General features: G+C 41.0%; 1 protein-coding gene across 3 annotated transcripts in view; it reads right to left on the bottom strand.

The window, feature by feature from the left end:
- The window catches only part of adamtsl3 (ADAMTS-like 3), a 193,177-nt gene extending 188,497 nt beyond the window's left edge, over positions 1 to 4,680 (bottom strand). For all 3 annotated transcript variants that reach the window (XM_015946509.3, XM_015946510.3, XM_054747523.2), the window contains exon 1: positions 4,293 to 4,680. In XM_015946509.3, coding sequence (XP_015801995.3) covers positions 4,293 to 4,349 — 57 coding nt within the window. In that variant the 5' untranslated portion in view covers positions 4,350 to 4,680. The remainder of the gene's footprint in view (positions 1 to 4,292) is intronic.
- Between the last annotated feature and the right edge of the window lie 16,227 nt (positions 4,681 to 20,907).

Below are 20,907 nucleotides of genomic sequence, written 5' to 3'. Positions count from 1 at the left end.
CTTGCCACACGATTGGAAGAAAGCTCTTTTATCCCATTATGGAGACCTGGGAGAGATCACAGTAGCTCTGAATTATAGGCCAATAGCTTAGATCGCTATTGTGTGTAAACTGATGGAAAGGACGGTAAATGAGAGGTTGATGCACTTTTTGGGAGCACAAAATATAACAGCAAATTACAAAAGTGGTTTTCATTGGATTTTAACTTTTGCTGTTTGCATTTTAATTTGAGAACATTTTGGTTGAATAAATTATATTTTATTCATTTTTATGGTGTGTCTCTCCATTTGTTACGGCACAACGAGCTGGCCATTAACAATTGGGGGCTTGTTGAACCCCAAAAGGAGATTTAACCCAGAGTATTTTTTTTTATTAATAGCATCCTCCTAAAACAGTGAACAGGCTCCTGAGGAGGATTTTGTCTTGCACCAACGGGTGCACCCAGCAATTCCAATGAAACAGAAGGGCGTAACAGTGTTGAGCTCAAAATACATTATTTCATTCTTAACCAATTATTAGAAAATTGGCAAAAAATTGCATACTTATCAGAATTGATCAATTCTGAAATCTAACTAAAAGTATTTTAATGCATTAAAGTGCATTACATCAAACCTGCAGGCACAGGTTAGTGAGACTCACCAACTCAGTGGCGGATTTAGCAATTTGGGGACCCAAGGCGAACACAGACATGGGGCCCCCTTACACTAACTTTTTGACAATCTTATCTTCACCTGGATTTGTAAAACTCTACCCTCTTCTGACATTAGTTATTTTCACTTTTTATTAGTCCTCTTTTTTCCTGCCTTTCTCTCCCTTTGAGTGCTTTCAATATTTGCTCTGCTTTCTACTTCTTGTAAGTGCTCCTGTGCGTTTGCCTTTTTTTCCCCTTATATTTTCCATTTTGGTCTATGATTTCCTCCCTTTAAACATTTTCCTTTGTCTTTCCTTTTCTGCTTCTTTTGATGTTTACATAGAAAAACGACGTCACTTTTGGAAGTGACGTTAAAAGCTTTTTTAAAGCAAGCTGCTTCTTTCTCTTATTGGAGCCACTAGGATAACTCCATTTCATGCTTAATGTTTTGACTATCGCTTTGAGTTTGTTACGAACGCTCCCGCCTCTCTTCTTCTTTTTCTGCTTTCTCTTTTTCTCATTTGTGGTCTCATGGCACTTGGCAAACAACAATTTGGTGCATTACTGCCACCAACTGGATTGGACTGGAATGACTACCAATCACTTCCTGTTTGTGCATCGGTGTCTTAAAGGAATAGTCCATTGTGGCATTAACAGAGGGGTGCCAGCAGTCAGGGATAGGGTGCCCCCAACATAGGGGCCCCAGGCGGCCGCCGACCTATGCCTAATGGTAAAACCGCCACTGCACCAACTAGGAAAACACATAAATACTACCAGTACCACCCAGAGACCAGGATGGGCTCATTTACAATAGTCCTTGAGATCAGCCAATCTGACAGTTAAAAGTCCAACTTTTTTTCCAGTCAGTGAACATAACACAGCAAAGAGGCAATTAAAAGTTTAATTCCAGTTCACAAATGTATTTCGATCAAATCATTTGCCAGCAGATGGACAAATTTACATACATTTTTTAATGTTTGCTTTTGTATTAAACAATGTGCTTTTACAATAGAATGATTTAATCTAATCATAAATAATAGTGGTTGAAATATTTTTTCACTGAGTTTGTTGGATGCTGCAGCAATTGTCACTAACATTGAAGTTGTTTTTCAGCTGTGCAATCAAACAAATGACTAAATTAATTAAATATCCATCCATCCATCTATTGTCTGAACCCACTTGTCCATGTAGGGTTGCGGGGGGGCTGGTGCCTATCTCCAGCGGTCAATGGGCAATAATGCAGGGTACACCCTGGACAGAGAGCCAGTCCATCGCAGGATTAGTTAAAAATTATAATAAAAAAAAAAAGAATTTTTTGAGAAATGTCAGGACTGCACTGAATTACAATCAACAAATTAAAAGCAGTACAGAAATCTGATTTCAGATTCTGCAAAATAAACAATAATTAGGGCATTTTGAAAGATGAAAGACAGATGATGTTTATTCCATGGGCTGGGAGGTGCTACATGAATAAATCAAGAGACATTTTAAGAAATTTGCCTCCAAATATCTTATAAAGCAACTTCCAGCGGAGAGTACCAGCAACTGGACCCTGCAAAAGCTGCGTGAGGCATGTCATTAAGTCATCCACAAAGAAAAGTCTATTCCATGTAGGGATGAAGGCAAAGGCCATTTGGCCCCCACACAAACAAGCTTCACTGGCAGAACTTCCAGGAGCCAAACTCATTCTTCTGCTAAGCTGGAACCAACTTTGACCCAAGTGAAGCAGCAGAAGCAAAAGGCCTCTGCTTATTATTAAATTAATTTGTAATATTTTTGCTTTGCAAGCAAACTCTTGTTTCATTTTCTTCCTCTTCTGATTGCTTAACTCACAGCACAACTCTGACACCTGCTGATGGAAACCAGTGTCTAGACTTTTTAAAATGTGAACTCTACATACTTAATGAGTAATGACGCTAAATCATCATGGTTACAGTCATTCGCCATAACTGAGCAGACATTTGCGATGTACGGAAGCGTATTACTGTCAGTGTGCGCAAAAAATGAAGGATCATTATCTTGTAATAAAAGACTCTCGTTAATATCAATCAAATTTATTTATAAAGCGCTTTTCAAACAAAGTGCTTGTCAAAGTGCTTTACAAAATGACCCTAGATTCCCATAACAGGTTAAAAACATTAACAGACATATGCAAGCACACACACACACACCCACAAGTAAAAATTATATTTGGCTGAGTCCAGATGAGCCAAGTAAGGTAAGGCAAGACAAGGAAACGCCATCAGAGGAGCCATCTGCCCCGGCAGCATCAGGCAGCATCAGGTCTTCCACACTACGTCAGGGCGCTCAGTGACATAAATCTCATTTTAACAAGAAAGTTTCTCGATATAATGTGTTTTATAACTCGTAATCATGAGAAAGCTCTAAAGGGTGAAAGCCGACATCTTGCAGGGTGTTTGAATTGCGTCCAGAAGAAACAAAGTAAGATGAAGTCAGAGAAGCCGTAAAAAAGTCAGAAGAACATATTCCTGCATACTTTCGCCAGGTCGTCCTCCACTGTGAAAACAACGGAGAAAACAGACCTCACAATATCTTATCCAAGCAAAATTGCGGTACTTCTGCTTTGTAGTTGAGGTGCAGCTATCAAAGTAAAAGTTGACTTCCTGTTTGTGCTTTTTCACATTTTAAAATCGTTGGGATGCAACGCTCTGTGCCAGAGGGTTTCTGACACCCGCGGTAAAACGCACATTTCACCAACATTTACCCTCTTGCTATTTAACCTTCCCCTCACCCACTTCCTAACCTTAACCCAGTTGCCCATTCTCATCTTCCTGTTAACTGTGTTGTACAGGGAGGATACAACTAGAAACAAAGTTTTGCATGCGCAAAAGGGTTGAGGTTAGGACGGGGGTGAGGAGAAGGTTAGATAGCAAGATGGTAAAGGTCACATTTCGGTGAAATCTCCGTTTTACCGCGGCAGTTGGAAAATGACGGTCTGACACAGCACATTGGGAGCCCCAGGTTGGTCATCCATCGTCATTTTTCGACGCTTCGGGTGTGAGAATGTGTTGATAAAATATATGCCCGGATTACACTTGCATGTTCTTTCTGTGTGGAAAGTCTGTGAGTGTTTTAATGTTTTTATTTGCCTACAATTAAACACAACCTATAGGTATGAAGAGCTGTCATTCTGTTGCCTTGGCAACGGGGTGTGTATGGCGCAGGTGGCAAAGAAGAGAGCTAGCAAGCCTCGTTTATTGATTCAAGCACCGCTGTTTGGCGCTATTACCCCGGTTGTCGTGGCGCTGCTGCTGCTGTACATCTGAAAGGTTTAACATCAAGAACTGGACAAGCTGCCTCGTTCATTCTGAGTAGAACTCCACAATATATAATATATATACAATTTTAAACACCATCTATATTAAACGTCCTCTGAATATTCACGTTATTGATCATCCCTTAATAGTATTTTATTTAAGTGTGTTCAGATTTGCAGAAATATGCACATCCCTATTTGGAAGCCTTAATGTTTATGTCAGCAGATCCAGAGGCTGACTGATTATCAGTGATTTGTTTTTAAAGACTTGAGTCTATTTTTGAGTTGTTTGTTGCCAAACTGAAAGCAGCAGGTGGCTTTTTTCCCCCCTCTGATGCATCAGCCTGAAGTGACGCACCTTTCGTTATGAATGCAGAAGCGTTTACCTTCACACAAGCAGCGAAGAGAAGCAGCCCAGTGGTCCAGAGAGCGCTCCCACTCATCTCGAACGTAAACCAGCTTCGCTGTAATGTCAAACTGTTGAGAGACGCCTCGGGTGGTGCCGCGCGCTCTGCTGCTGTCCCGGTCCGCTCCGGTCCCGGTCAGACAGGTCCTCCCAAACGGAAAGGAGAACATAAATAAATAAATAAACAAAAAGTGAGGCGTCAGCTAGGAGAAAGCGGAGACGACATGACACCGCGCGGTGGCTTCCAGATATTTAGTTCCTCCAGCGAACACGTTGCTGCTAAATTTATGTTTGCATACCAGCGTGCGTCAGGAAGAGGGGCTCACCCACCTTTCATAAAGGCGCACGCGCTCCCCTCACGCGCCGCTCAGGCGCGCGAGCCTACAGGAAGTGATGCTCACAAACCATTGTCCAATAATAATTCCTCGTTGTCGTTTCTATTGGAATAGTAACTTTAGGAATATTGATTGGTCACTGATCTGGACTTATAACATCTAAGGATGTTTCATTGAAATTATTCATCAAGTTTATCAAACAAACCATATTGTTTAAAAATATATATATAGAAAAAACTTGGAAATTAAAAGTTAAACAATTTCAGATCGTTTTTATACATTTGTCATGTTAAAGGTGCAGAATTCTACAGTGAAATAATCACTAGACAGTCACATTCATGTTGGAAGGAAGGTTATGTTGATTTGGGGGGGTTGTCAGTTTTCCTCCTTTCAAAAAGCTAAAGAGGGACATGAGCTGGTATATCGGTCTTTGACAAGTGTACTCACTTCCTTGTGAAACATCATTAACAATGGCCAATACTGTTCCAATCCTAATTACGAATTAATTTGCTAAAATTTCCCACATGCTTCACCCATTGGGACTGCCAAGTATCCCATAATCATAGGCGTCATTTTAACCAGGGACGCCGGGGACATGTCCCCGGCAAAATTTGTGATTGGCAGCTGTGTCCCCCCCACTTTCAAAAAAGCCTGCCTTTATTGTCCCCAGCAATTTTTAAACCCCACTCAAGTGTATGGTTATTGTCCCCAGCAATTCTGAAAACAAACTGACGCCCTTTCCCATAATGCATTGTGCCACAAACCCTTCTGGGGTGCTTAAAGCCAAATTTCCACCGTCTTACGGTGCAGAGCGAGTTATGTGGACTGGCGAGTTCTGGTTTAGGTGTGCAATTTTCAGACAAGCATTTCTATCACCGTTTGGGCTCTCAAAGTTGTGCAACTATTCAGTATTTTTGTGCTGCGGAAAATGGTCTGCAGAGCTAAAGACAAACACTAAATGCTTTCCACAGGCTCCACAAGTGACTCCAGAGAGCAGCCGCTGAGTCCAGAGGTCTGCCTCGGTTTGCTGGTCTGTGGCTATACATAGCATCCAGCGCGTTGCAGCACCACTATTTCTCCCATTTCCACTCCGGCTGTTTCTGTTCATAGACATGATTATGTGACACCCTATTGGGCACTGGAGCGCTTAACAGCTGTATTGCATGGATCTCCTCACTCTCCAAAGTCGATGCAGAGTAACCAACTATGCCCATTTTGTGCAGCCTATTCGAAACTCGTGTATTTTTGTTTAAATTGAAGTACAACATAAGTGTCATTCAGGGCATACGGCAAAGCAGATTAGAAAATAGCTCTTTTAGCCCCACTCACTTGCATTCATTTTTTCTTTGTGTGCCATGAGCTGACTGGAAAGGGAGGAGGCTAGGCTCTCCGTACCCCAAAACAATAAAAAGCATAGAAGAAATCTCATAACTGTAGTGTTTTATATCTAAAATACAAATAATTAGTCTAAAGAAATAAACATAAAGTTGTTTGTCATTGTAGATCGTTGTGTGTAAAATTTGCTTCAGACCATTCATGATCCCTCAAAAAGCTCACCCACTATCAAAATAAAAGCAGCATTGCCTTTAAAAAGCTCTTTTTCCTGCATTTAATAGTGGAAATGCTGATATTTTATCAATTTTGATGACAGTTGGACCAAATATTATACAAATAATTTGCATTCATTGTTATTTTGTTATTTAAGGGGCAAACTAGACTTTTTTTTTAGTTTCTATGAAGAGTTTTGTGATAATAATGAGTTAGCCACAGCTCTTTGGACAATCTGGCAGCTTTTTAATAACTCGGGGAACTGACTTTGATGATAAAACAATAGAAGAGCTTCCTATTGCTGTCTCTGTAATCATTTATAATTATTACAGTCAATAGTTTGGTCCTAAGCATGAAAAGCATTGTTCCTTTAACTTAGCCGCCTGACACTGCCAGCCCTGTGCCATTTAAGGTCACGAAGAGTATTATCTAAATCATGCTGCCGGTGAGCTGAGATCAACTAAAAGGAATGAGGCATTCATGCTCTTGGCCTTTGCTGGCATGTGATTGAAATCCTTTTTTTTTTAATCGTTTTTAGTGAGATTTTGTGCCATTGTTCAATAAAGATATGTTGCCATCTGTTAAAGTTCCTTTAGTTCCACTTTGTCATTTTTAAATGAAAGGCTCTGAGGGACTCAAAAAGAACCTCAATATGTTCCACCTCCTCTTACAGAAGAGATTATTTGTTTTATAACTGATGACCGAGGCCGGTTTCTGCCTGCCCGTTTGATCCCAGACCTCCATTAAACCCGGAGACGTGTTCTTTGAAGCGTCGCCCACGGTGGCGGTGCATTAAGACCCGCTTGTCAGAGCTGAAGCTGTCCAGAACCACAGTAAAAACAATGGCTCTAGAAAATGCTGTCTGTAGTCAGCCAAGTTGCAAAAGGGTGAGGGGAAATACCCACTGAGAGCCAGGAAAAGGTATGTGTGGTATGAGCTACCTGACACACACACACACACACACACACGCACGCACACACACACACGCTTAAATTCAGCTTGATTTCTATGAACACACAAACCACAAGAATGTAAATGTTTATATGCCCTGGAGGATGGGAAAATCTTTATTTTAAGCCTTTTTTGATAGGATGGAGACACTTCTATCCACTTTTGGGGCAAAATCTGTCTCATGTCCATCATCGTAAGACATCTCTAAAAGAGGAAAGACTCTGGAAGTGTCTTGTTGAACTTTGACCACCCAGAGGACCCTGAGAGGAACACCGACACCCTTCAAACTCAGAGCACGCTGTGTGTAATCCTCCCAGACATGAATAGTTTACACTCAGTGTGACTGGCAGTGCGTAGCTAAGCAACGTCCTCAAGTTACAAATGTTACTCATACTGATAAGATCACTCGCTCAAGAGGTTACAAGGAATCATCTCTAACATTAAAAATGTGTTTTTAGATCAGTTAGGAGCCTGAACAGCATCTGTTCCAGTTTACCCAACAGCTGCAGGAGGATGTCTGTGTTCAGGGAGACAAATGAGAGGCAGAAGCATCAGGTAATGACGGTCTTTAGGCTGGGATCTTTTGTCTGATTGCTTTGATGGGGCGAATGCTCTTTTTCTTTACCTTGGTAGTTTCAAGGGTGCTGTGGTGTTTCTAAAGGACACTTAGTAGCAGTAAAGATCCAAATGTATGAATTTATGCACTTTTCTAGCTCAATCCCCAAAAAGACAATCACACAAGAACATAGGAATTTGTGTTAAAGCACTCTAATGGTTTTCTTCTGTTATTTCATGGTGACATCACTCAAAATCACCAATTATGAATATCTGGGTGGATTTTATTTTAAAATACAGAAATTAATTATTTGGAGTCAACCCATTTTAAGATGGCCGCTAAAGCCAACCTTGGCTAACCCAAAATTCTTGCAGTTTTATTTTTCTATATTTGACCTAAACAAGTATGACACCCCAATTTGTCAAAATAAGACAATTCTAGTTTTAAATCTCCGATATTAAAGGGGACGTGACTTTTCCTCTAAAGGTACAATAGCCCTATGGTCAACACAAAACATGCTTTTGAAGTTCTTTGCATTTAATCCCTCTCATATGAAGCATTTCCTGCAGTTTTACTCTTGACATTTTCAGTACCTTCCAGAATAAGCCATTTCAGGACTCTGTCACTTTAATGCCACTTGCACACTAGCATCCCCTCTGCTCTGCCTGGACGCCCCAGCCTGGCCACATTCGTTCTACATTGCCTTAGGAATGCGGACCTGATTGAGCACATGGGCAGTCTCCAAAATTGGAACAAAAAATATATATCAGTGATGTCATGCGCACACCTCCGAGCACGTGGGTGGGGCAAAAGAGCGTGGAGAAGTCTGTGTTGTCTCAAATTTTAAACTAAGGATGAGTAGTTTTGCTTTTGGAGACTCTGGTATTACATCCTGCTTTGCTGTGTCTGGCAGCACTTTGTGTGTTTGTATGTTATGTAAGCTAGTTGCATGGCTGTTTAATCAATGATGGTGGGTTTCAAATAGCTCCTTTTTGAAAATATGCTCAAAGAGAGAAATCATGAATTTACCAAAGAGTCTACCAAGGAGATAAAATACCTTAGGCTGAAGTCGAAACGTATATGTCCCTACCCCTTTATACAAGTAATTTTTACTTGTTTACTAAATGTAACACAAAACCCATTAAAACAAACAAAATGGTACAAGTCACCAAAAACCACCAAACCATGTGGAAAAAAACAAAAAAAAGAAGAAAAAAAACATCTTTTTACAATTTGATGCTCATATTTACTTTTCCTTAGAATAAGGACAACCACATAAATCATCTATTTTCCACTATATACTTGTTCAGAATATGTTTTTTATAATTCATTTTAAACACATTTATATTTGTACTTACTTTGATTTCTTCTTCTAAATTATTCCATAATTTAACCCCTATTATTGTGAACACATCTGTTTTAATGTTGTTCTAAACTTATGTATCTTTAAGTTTAGTGTCCCTCTCAGGTTATATCCTCCTCTCTCTGTGAACAGTTTCTGTATTTTATCAGGCATTAATTAATTTCTTACTTCATACATTATTTGTGCTGTTTTGTATTTAACCAAGCCCTGGAACTTCACTGTCCGCGTTTTAATAAAAAGTTCATTTGTGTGATTCAAATATCCTGCATTTGATATTAATCTGATAGCCCTTTTCTGCATTGTTGTTATTGTCTGTAAATTACTTTTGTACGTGTTTCCCCAGACCTCTACACAATAGCTCAAATATGGCAGTAGCATCGTATTGTATAACATATAAAGTGCTTTCTGATTAAAAACATACTTAGCTTTCCCCAATATAGCAATGCCCCGTGCAAGCTTCCTCCTAACATATTTGATGTGTGGCTTCCAACAGATCCTGCTGTCTATGACCACCCCAAGAAATTTTATTTGATATACTCTTTCAATTTTTACATTGTTAATTACAATATCTAATTCATTGTATCTGCTTTCATTACCAAACAACATAAATTTTGTTTTCTCTAAATTTAGTGACAGTTTATTTACATCAAACCATTTTTTTTTTTATTTCCTGTGTGGCCACATCCAGGACCTGTTGCAATTCCACACCCGAGCAAAAAACATTTGTCATCTGCAAACAATACAAACTTCAATACTTGTGAAACCCTACAAATGTCATATGAATACTTCAGGTCCTAAGACTGATCCTTGAAGTACCCCACATTGTATCTCTCTTAGTCCTGATTTATGTTGATTTATTTGCACGTATTGTTGTCTATTTGACAAATAACTTTTTATCCAGTCCAATACTATACCCCTGAAAACATATTTTTCCATTTTTCTCATCAATACGTCATGGTTTACTGTATCGAAAGCTTTCTTCAGATCTAAAAACAACCCTATTGCATGCTTCTTTTTGTCAATGCATTCTGTTATTTCCTCATTAAGATCAATCAGTGCCTGGACTGTTGACCTATTATTCCTGAAGCCATACTGGCATTCCGTCAGCAACTCATATTGATAAACGAAATTATCGAATCTTTTAACAAAAAGCTTTTCTAATATTTTGGAAAATTGTGATAGTATTGACACAGGTCTATAATTTGTAAATTGATACTTATCTCCTGTCTTGTAAATAGGAATTACCCTTGCTACTTTCATGTTATTTGGAAAAAAAACCTTTTGAAAAGAAAGATTACAAATGTGTGTTAATGGTTTTACAATGCCCTCAATCACACATTTCAGTGCTTTCATGTAAATGTCGTTCCAGTCTGTACTGGTTTTATTCTTCATATTTCTATATTATAAATCTCCTCCTCATCAACTGCTCTTAAAAAAACAGAATTTTTATTTCTTTCAACATACTCTGTGGCATCCGTTTGTATCTCATCAACTATTATTTTTTCCTCCAATTTAGATCCTATGCTTACAAAATATTTGTTGAATTCATCCACTGCTTCATTCATGTTTAATTATTTTTTCTCTCTATAAAATGTTGTGGATAGTTATTGTTCCCTCTCTCTTTCCTAATTACACCATTTAATACTTTCCAGATGCCTTTTATGTTGTTTCTATTGTGCTCTAACTTTTTAATAAAATATTCACGTTTACAGCTTCTCATTATATTTGTGAGTTTGTTTTTATATCTTTTGTACTTTTGTTCTGCTTCTGTAGTTCTGTTTTTTATGAATTCTCAGTAAAGTGTGTTTTTCTTATTGCATGCATTTTGTTGTCCTTTTGTCATCCACGGATTTTCTTTATACTTATTCCTCTGAATATTTTTGATTACTGGACAGTTTCTGTCAAAATGACTTTTAAATATATTTAAAAAGGTATCATATGCTTGGTTTACTTCATTTTTTCCATAAACAATATTCCAACCTTGTTCTAATAGATCATTTTTACACAAGTGAAGTTGGTTTGTTCTGGGAGAATTAGTTAACTAAATGAATACATCTCATTTTCCTGAGTCTCCACAGAGAACTACAACCGCCATACTGAAAAGCAGCCCCAAGGAAAACAATCTGCTGTCCAGCAGATGCTTCACTGTCTCACTTCAAAATTTGTTGGCACTCTGGGGCCCCTTGTGGCCTGGGGACCAGGGGCGGGGTTAGGCCCGGCTACTTGGGCTCAAGCCCCGAATGTTTTATGAAAAGCCTCGGATCTAAAACGTGGAAGTAACATGCAGTACCAAGGTCCAACAGAGAGGCAGCAGCTGGCAGTAGTTTGTATACAGCCTGCCTGAGCCTCCACCACTGAAGAAGAAGCCCTTCAGCAGCCGGCTTCTTCTGCAGTGCCTGTCTTCTTCTGCAGTCTCTGCCTGAAACGCATGAGTGAAGATGGACATAAGGACGTTTTTTAGACCAAAAGTACAACGACAGAACCCCAGCTTTGATGAGACTGGTGTTGACTCAGGTTTGTGAGTTTTATTTGAAAATATTTGTTGTGCTGTTGGTTTGCCTAAAGTTAGCTTACTATCAGGTAACGTTGTTGGAGAAAGAAAGGGAATATTTACTATCATCTCACACTAAACACTAACAGGAACAATACTCTGCCCTGAAAATGCTTAATATGTAGCTTCAGATTAAAAATTATGTGGTACAAGACATATATATATGATGTTGACTAGTGCGTGTCACGTGTGTGTGTGTGTGTGTGTGTGTGTGTGTGTGTGTGTGTGTGTGTGTGTGTGTGTGTGTGTGTGTGTGTGTGTGTGTGTGTGTGTGTGTGTGTGTGTGTGTGTGTGTGTGTGTGTGTGTGTGTGTGTGTGTGTGTGTGTGTGAGCCCGGATCTTCTTCAGTCCTAAATCCGCCCCTGCTGGGGACTCCATACCATTACCTGCCTAGCCTGTCGGCACGCAGCACCTCTGACATTGATATGTAGCAGTGCTTTAAGATTTGAAAGAGGTTTCTGCAGGGCTTAAAAACAGGAGCCAGTCCGCTCAGCTTCCTCTGGAGAACGTCAATCTAGATGTTTCCTCAAACTCTGAAGTGTTCCTGCAACATAAAGCCCCAGAACCCCTCCAAGGGTTTCTGCACCACCTCATCATTGTTTCCAGTGCCACTCGCATTCCTTTCTTGTCCCACCCCATTGCCATTGCGGCTGTGTGGAACATGTATATGTGGGTTTGTGCGTGTGTGTGCTCATGCTCGAGACTCCAGGGGAAACTAAAGCCCTGGCCATTGCTGGGTCCCCGTAGTGCCGGATGCCAAGCCTACTGAGGGGCACAACTTTCCTGTCTGTCAGCTGAAAGCATCACCTTCTGCCGAGGATGTCACATCCGCGGCGTGCTGTCTGAAGGCATCGCGCCACGCGGATTCAAGTGTAGACAGCAGAGCACCCCCCCCCCCAATGCTGCTGCCAGTGATCAGTCAGCCTGTCAGTGAACTCTGCCTTTAGAGAGGGATGGAGTTACAACCCAACCCTGGCTTGCAGCTAAAATCAATAAGCCGCGGGATGAATATTCATACATTTCATCAAACTGGTTTGTGATTAAAACTGTTGCCCAAATTCAGATTAAATCCTCAGATTAACTTGTAAAGAAATAAGAGAAAGCTTCCAATGAGACAGAAAGTTTTGTAATGTTTTAAAAGTGTCCTGACCAATAGTTCCCCAGCCTTGCTGATGGTTATTTTAACGTTTTGTTCATTTTTCTTTTTCTTTTTTACTTTGGTTGCTTTTCCACATCAGTCCTGTACCTGAACATGTTGTGTTTTCATTAAGTCTCTTTGACTCTGACCTTTGAATCACCTAAGTTGGAGTCAAAACCTAATTTGGCTGCACATCATATGTACTGCTCCCTGCATGGAAGACAACAAAAATACACCTCATGTAGTTCTCCCAAGTGTTTACTCCTGTTATTTACAAAGTTCCTGCCATGTTGTATATTGAAATGTTAAGTTGTAAGTCCCTAAAAACATTGCGATTGTGTGCAGGAGAGGTAATAGACAAATAAAAGTGGCCCTCGCCACCTGCACATCATCCACTAGAGGGCAGTACACATGTATAGGACTGAATATGACAGTTTTATGGTGAAGGTACTAATTCTGATATTCCATCATAGTACACACAGGGTTCAGTTACACATCTGGCACCGATGGTTTGAAAAAGTCTTTTGGCTGAATGAAACATTTTCAAATGACAGAAATAAAGTCCAAATGCCCTTTTTTCTTTTAGGGTCACTAAGTCTCAAAATGAATGAAATCCACATTAAAATATTTTAGCTTCACTTTTGAATAACAGAAGGAGATGGAACACATTTGTAGATGTTTCACGCACACAAACACACATTTTATTTCACTAATATTTGAAATATTGTTTCCTCCAAATGAATACTTTCAGGTGTTAAATGGAGAAGTGACTTTGGCGTGAGGGAACATAGCTGACCTCCCCCTAACTGTGAGCCAGGACTTCTTGTGCCTGACCTCCTGAACATTTTCTGGAAAGAACACTAAACCATAATTTAGCTAACCCTAAACACTCCCAAACCTAGCAAACGGCCATGCCATGGTTAGCTGAAGCTAATACGCAACAGCTCCAAACAGAAACCTAGTAACTATAGAGTTGTAACAGCTGGAACGTCTTCAAGAAATCAAAGAAGTCCAGTTACTTTGAACCCTTTTGGATTACCATGACCTGGATGACAGAACCTTCACCAACAACCCTGCTGGAAAAACCAGCATAGACCAGCATAGCTGGTAACCAGCATATGTTGTGTTTTGTTTCTGGTTTAGCTGGTCAAGCTGGTCCATGCTGGTCCACCAGCATAAACCAGCTAAACCAGCACCAAACCAGCATGGACCAGCAAAGACCAGCATGGCTTCCTTGCTGGTCTTTGATGGTTTTTCCAGCAAGGGAAACCTAAAAACGTCTGCTAAAAACTAGCTTGATTGCTAGCATCTTGGTAGCAAGTGAATTTGTTAACAGTAACTTGTCACAAAGATACAAATTACTCATTTTAATGCGAATGTACCAAAGATTAAGTGTGATGTATAACTCGGCACATGGGCGCATTAAACCTAGTTACAGTTTAATATACATTTACTCTCAACATAAAAACACATAAACATGCATCATACTAATTTAAGCAACTTGGAAACAGTTGACATAACTTGGTTAGGTCAATCCAACATTTAATTTCTTACAGTGTATAAGAATGTAGTCACATGGTAGGATTAAGGCTTTTTTGTAAAGAAAAAGCAGCCGAATCATGAAGAAATTTATTTTTTAAAACTACATGACTCATCAAATTTCTCTGAATGTGAACAAAAAGTCAATTGTTTGGATGAGAAGCAACAAAAATGCATGCATAACATTAGAGCGCTGCATACTTCAGCCTCATAGTGAATGCTGCTCCTGACAGAGTGGTTGTCATGGAGCAGAGCCCTGGCTAACATGGAGACCACCTGAGCAGAGATCACTTCATGTCTTATGGTAATTTTATTTTAAGTGTCTAAAGTTGGGAAATGACAGCTTGGCCCTTGTATGAGTTGCCACTCAGCTTTCTCTCTCCCTCTCTCTCACATACACACACACACACACACACACACACACACACACGCACACACACGTACACACGTCCAAACCTTGTTTCTCTGCTTTCTTCTAAACCCCTGCGCCCCCCAGGTGCTGCGTTGGAGGCCAGCTGACAGAGGAACTCCAAAAGAAAAGGCCTGGAGAGAAAGCAGAAAAACCAGCACGACTCTTTTCCCACGTTGTTCTTGGCGTCCGTCTGCCCCTGAAGACTTAAGCGAACACTTTCAAAACAAAGAGATTGTCTGTGTAGGTGCCCAAAGAGCCAACCCACGCATGTACGCACACTTGCACAAAGACAGAGACACACTCACACAACGGGACATGAAAAACTTTATTCTAATTCCTACTAAGTGCCTATTAGCAGCTGCTTTTTGAGGACCTTTGGTTTTAGATCTTTTTAAATTCTGTTAGAATCACAGCGGTTTTTCTTCGGTTTTCAGCAACCAGAAGGCTGGACCGTGGACCGCTGCCTCTGCCAGAACAAACAGCCGGCCAGTAATCCCTGCACGGCTCTGTGAAAATGTGCTGTGATGGTCAGGGTTGGAGTCACATCAGTGTGATCTTTGTCACAGCAATCATATCTGTCCCTCACAGTTCTGAAAGAAACTGGTCCAGTTCTGGATTATGAGACTTGTTTTTGTTCTCTGAGAGAAAATCTTTACAGAAAATCCTCATTAAGGCGGGAGCGGGGTCAGGAATGCCGAAGAGATCTCCGCCTCAGAGCAACACAGATGACATGCTGACCTTTTCTCACACTTCTGACCATGTACAGGTGTTAACTTACTTTTTAACCCAATCCACCGCAGTGGGAATAGCACCGAGTTGTCTTAGCTAATGAGCCAGACTCATTATTTGAGGATTACATCCGACAGGTGCACAGAGCTCTGCTTAATGAGACGCTTGTCCGTAAATCGGTACCTGCTGCCTGCTAAAAGCATATGGTCAGAGTTTAACAAAAGTTGACATGTTAGTTATTGTACGAGAGCCAACATTGTCTTATTAGTTCATTCCTGCATGCCCGACTTTTTCAGCTGCAGATTGAGGAGGAAGCTGGGAAGAATAAGAGAGCTAAATTTAACAGCAAAAGGTTTTGCAACTGTTTGGTCAAGTGATGTCGAAATTGTGGTTCAAATCCACTCGTACAAAATCAACAGCAGAAACCTCGTTTTCATTCAAATAACTGTGACTTTGCTTTGAAGCAACACTAAAGAGTTCGTAAACACTTAGCTATTGCTCTCAAACTGGCTTCAGTGATTCTTGAGGCAGAAACTTAAACAACGTGCAGGACTCTGCAGCCCCCCCGACTAGAAACTGCTCTAAAAAACACTGGGGGGGGTTCACATGGGAAGTAGTAGGGCGCTCTACCCGCTTTATGGTTTCAGTTGTTTACTGTTTCCATTGCTCATATAAATCCTAGCGGTTAGCTTTTTAGGTTTGCCAACTGTCAGTAAAACACCTGGAAGTAAAAGTGAGAGATTTATGTGTTTGGAGGTGAAGCAAAAGGTACTTCCACATCTGGGTCAGAACGGTGAGGGTTAGATGGTGTCAGTCTGGGCTCATACAGACTTTTGTTCAAATAATGGTTTCCATGGAAGGAACGCAGAAATCCCAGAGAATGTGGGTGATGCAAAAGACGTTTGGAAAAGTCCATGGTGTCCTTTTCAATAAGATTAACAAAACCTGATCGCACTGACCCAGATTGTGTGTGCGTGCGTGCGTGCGTGCGTGCGTGCGTGCGTGCGTGCGTGTGTGTGTGTGTGTGTGTGTGTGTGTGTGTGTGTGTGTGTGTGTGTGTGTGTGTGTGTGTGTGTGTGTGTGTGTGTGTGTGTGTGTGCCTGCTCTGTCTTCTCGATCCCCAGTGAGTCATGGAGGATGGCTGCTTATGCTGAGCCAGGATCCTCTGGAGGTTTCTTCCTGTTAAAAGGGAGTTTTCCTCTCCACAGTCGCTGCATGCTTGCTTAGTATGAGGATTGCTGTAAAGACACTGACACTAGTCAGTGACTCGAGGTATTCTGCTGGCTTCCTTATATAGGAAACTTTTAACTGATTGGCTTAATGACCTGACCTGTATTGGAATGTTTACTGTGTGAAGTGCCTTGGGAAGACTTTTGTTGTGATTTGGCGCTATATAAATAAACTTGAATTGAATTAAAGGCTTTGTCTTCCAAAAGTCCTTCCCTTTTCAAGGTAAGAGTGGGTTTCATTCTAATTTCCCCATTTGTGACATCACAAACAGGGACTTTGATAGGGCTCACTTTAGACACATATTTCCTAAAACCAAAGTTTGTCCGAAAACAGATGAATGGGGGTTTTCACGTTTGGAGCGTTTATAGACGCAGTAGAAAAACGCATGGCAGCACAAAAGAATGCAGAAGTGAATTTTGCATAAGAGGACCCCTTTAATACGTATATGTACTGTTTATTTACCCCAGCACACCCTATGCTTCATTTCATAGACAACAGTAGTCAATATTCTCACGTGTAAACTTCTTCTTGTTCAATTTATTTAGAAGCTGCTCAATATTCTGTCATGATGTATCAAAGAATGGACAGAAAATGAATAGAAACCAGCCAAAGTGAAAAAGACATGACAAGAAGGATTCACTGATGATTCCAGTCTGTACTTCAGCAGCATCTCTGGCTGTGTGTGACCCTGAGGTGTGACACTTTCCCAGAAGCCCACAGCATTATGTTACCCAGCCAGGAGTGTTGGCACGCTGCCCTCAGCCTTACCTGTCTGAGAGGCCACAATAGAAGAAGAGATCTCCACACACCTGTCCTGACAGACCCCACCCAGCTTCCACCCCAGGGACATGGTGGGTCAAAGCTTCCATCACTTATTGTTCTTTTCATCTTGCCGGTGTGCAGCACACAAGAACGGGCCAGGGTTTTATTGCTCTCTTATAGCTTGTTAACTAAATAATGAATGGTGGCATTTTTTCAGTTATTCCTCGCATTTCTCTGGCTCAGTCATGACTTCATGCACCGAGGTTTACCTAAAACCAGATGATGGCGTTGGCTCGGGAAACGTGCAGCTTGTATCGTCTTGATCACTTGTTCTTTGCTGCTTTAATTGATGCTGATATCAGGCTGGAATTCCTGCTCGCAGATGGGATCGCAGGGATGCAAAATGAACTTAAAAGATAGATTTTAAAATCAGTTCAGAGGAAACAAGGAATTACAATTATTTATAACTGATAACAGTCATTTCAGTCTGTTTGGGTGGTGAAATCACACATCAGCTGATCCTGGATGTTTAGTTGTTTATTCAGCTTTACGTTTTGCCACAAAGTCACCGACCTATATTAATTTACGGTTGTTAATAAAGAAGGGTCAAAAATGAAAAACAAATCAAAGATTGATTTGAGCAGAAACTTTGTCTACATTGGTGCCATCCAGTGGTGAACATTTGTAATTACAGTAATGTTGCATGAAAATACATTTATACTCAGATTTGTTCAATTAAAAACACAACTCGTTATTTATATATTTATATTATAGATATATGTATAATAATAATAACAGGTATAAATTGTTTCTGAAATATGACGATCAGATTACATAAAATCCAGTAACCCTTTCCTTCTAAAGTATGCAGCTCAGGATATAAAGACACAGCTCTTTCCACAGCTAAAGACATAACCTCTTTCACTTACTTTGTGTATTTTTATTCTAAATGTAGCAACAGCTCTAACATTGTTTATTCTGCTTCATAATCAGTATCTCTCTTTGCTGAATTGTGCTGAGATTATTGTGCTTTTATTGTGAAATGACAACTACAACTTTATTACCAGTGCTGTACAAACAAGAAGCACTTGAACTTTTGCCTTTTTCTGCAGGATGACATCCGCATCTGGTGATTTTTAAGGAAGTCGAGTGAGGACAGTGAACCGGAGTGACCCAAATCACATCACTGTGAGTTGTGTTTGCTCAGGGTGGAAAGAGGACTGCACCTGCAAACTGAATGAAAGTCTTATGTACACAATGAGCAACAGATAATGACTTTATGCCTGCAAGAGTTGTTTCTGAGCATCAAACCTCATTTTATAATCTATCAGGATCCACGGCGTCCTCTGACTGGGCTTTCCCACTAAAGGGGTTCCAGTGCTTGACCAGGGTTAGTGATTCTTTTACAAAACATAAGGGCCAGTTTGGTTTTGTCCTGGTGCCAGCTTTGGGAACTCCCTTGTCTGTGGATTTCAACTCCTCTCCTCAGAATGACACAGACAATCAGTACAGCCCAACAGAAGTCCATGAATCCAAAATCCAATGTCTAAGTGAGGTACAGGTAAGGTCATACACAGGCAGGCAGAAGTCAGTAATGCTTATCAGGGGGTAGAGCGGAAAGCAGTAGTCAAAGTTCAGAGCCAATGTCGGTGTCCAGTTGACAGATGGGCGAAAGACTCTGTGAGGGACAAGGCAGGCAGAATCCGTGGACAGAAAATGTGGTCAAAAATATCACTGGAGTCTCCTCTAGCGCAAGGCTGTCTATCATCTGGCAGGGTGTTGGGCAGGGAGTCAGGGCCTGAGCTTTGCTTAAAAAGAGGAGCGCACAGGTGCAGCAGGGAGACAATCAGGAAGGGCTCAGGTGAACTGTGTGAAGCTGATTAGTAACAGAAGGACTGGCAGAAAGAAAAAAACAAACATGACAGGCATAGCAGAACAAGGTGGAATCATTACAGTAGTTGGTAAATAATAAAGGTTTGAGGGAGAAAAGTGCAGGATTTCACAAAGCGATTGCCTTTCAATTTGAATCTGTGATCCGCTGCCACGCGGACTGGAATAACAAATGCTGCAGTAACAGGAGTTGTAGTCAGGTTCATGAGGAGTCACTGGCTGGAGCGGACCCGACTTTAATACGTCATTCCGAAATAGAAGCTAATATCTTAATTTGACCTGGAATGAAAAATGTTATAAAACCTCTTAAAAGTTTTTATCACAGAGGAGGCAGCGCTCATTTCTGTCATCAGTCTGACGGCGCACCGGAGTTTGCGCAGCGTGCACGCTTATTGAATCTCTGTTTGTGTGTGTGTGTGTGTGTGTGTGTGTGTGTGTGTGTGTGTGTGCATGCGTGCGTGCGTGTGTGTGTGTGTGTGTGTGTGTGTGCGTGCGCGCGCGCACGGCACAGCTCCATGAAGCTTGGTTTATGCTTGACGCATTCACTTTCCGCTTGGTGATGCGGCTCGCGGATGGAACACTCTTCACAACTTGCAGCGTTTAAGTCACCGCGTCTCGTTATCGGCGCTATTTAAACCAATGTTGTAAAATTACTTCTGCCCAGCCCAGATGTGCTCACATGTACACCCGTGAGCCGTGGTTCCGCTGGAATGCGTCTGACCACTGCTTACATCCAGCAATGCTGTTCTTCCAGGGAGTGTTATTACACTGTAATTATTTAAAGGTTGAATCTACCAGTTAAATCAAGTGGTTCTACTAAGCCTAGCTGCTTAAATGTAAAACATAACAGTAAAGGTACTCTTAAAGTATCACGTTTGCCACTTCTCTCCCAATGGTTGAAGGTGGAATTACAGACAACCCTACCACAGCCTCCAATGAGCATAGGCTGTGCCGCTGTGATATCTGACAGACTTCTCTGAGCTCTGCAGCCATTACACTTTTCACCTCGCGCACCCCCGGGGGTGCGCGCACCACACTTTGGGAATCCCTGCACTAATACATAATAGGAGATGCAGCGGCATGTAATACTTTATCCTAGATGTCTGCTTTACTCTTGCATAAACTTTAAAGGCCCATAACTGTTGATCAAATAAATATTAAACCTCTGACAACTTAACAGAAATATTCAAGATTTCATCACGCCATCCATCTGAGTCGTGACTCTTTATAGCAGGTTGATCTTTGATTCCGGGCCGATCAAAGCCATAAACAGTATGACGTGTACAATAAAATACAATCAGACCAAAGTTCAGTCCAGCGCAGAGTCTGAGTGGGCGAGGGAGCAGGCCTGCAATATGTTCTCCATTAAAATTTAATCAGTTGTTTGCTATTTCTTTATTTAACAGTTAAAAGTTGAAGCCTTCCAGCCAAGACTTTCCTTCAGCACGGTGTTTGTGTTTTACTGCAGCCAGCATCTTTATTTGGACTTGATTTGATTTATCGAAAGGCTAATAAATGATCCCAGTGTGTCTGCCAACTGAAGAATCTAAACTAAACCTCCACATCTGGCATCCAAATGCGGAGCATCCAA

Source organism: Nothobranchius furzeri, chromosome 2, assembly GCF_043380555.1.
Source record: "Nothobranchius furzeri strain GRZ-AD chromosome 2, NfurGRZ-RIMD1, whole genome shotgun sequence".
In the NCBI taxonomy this organism is placed as follows: domain Eukaryota; kingdom Metazoa; phylum Chordata; class Actinopteri; order Cyprinodontiformes; family Nothobranchiidae; genus Nothobranchius; species Nothobranchius furzeri.
This window is presented reverse-complemented; position numbering and strand designations above follow the sequence as displayed.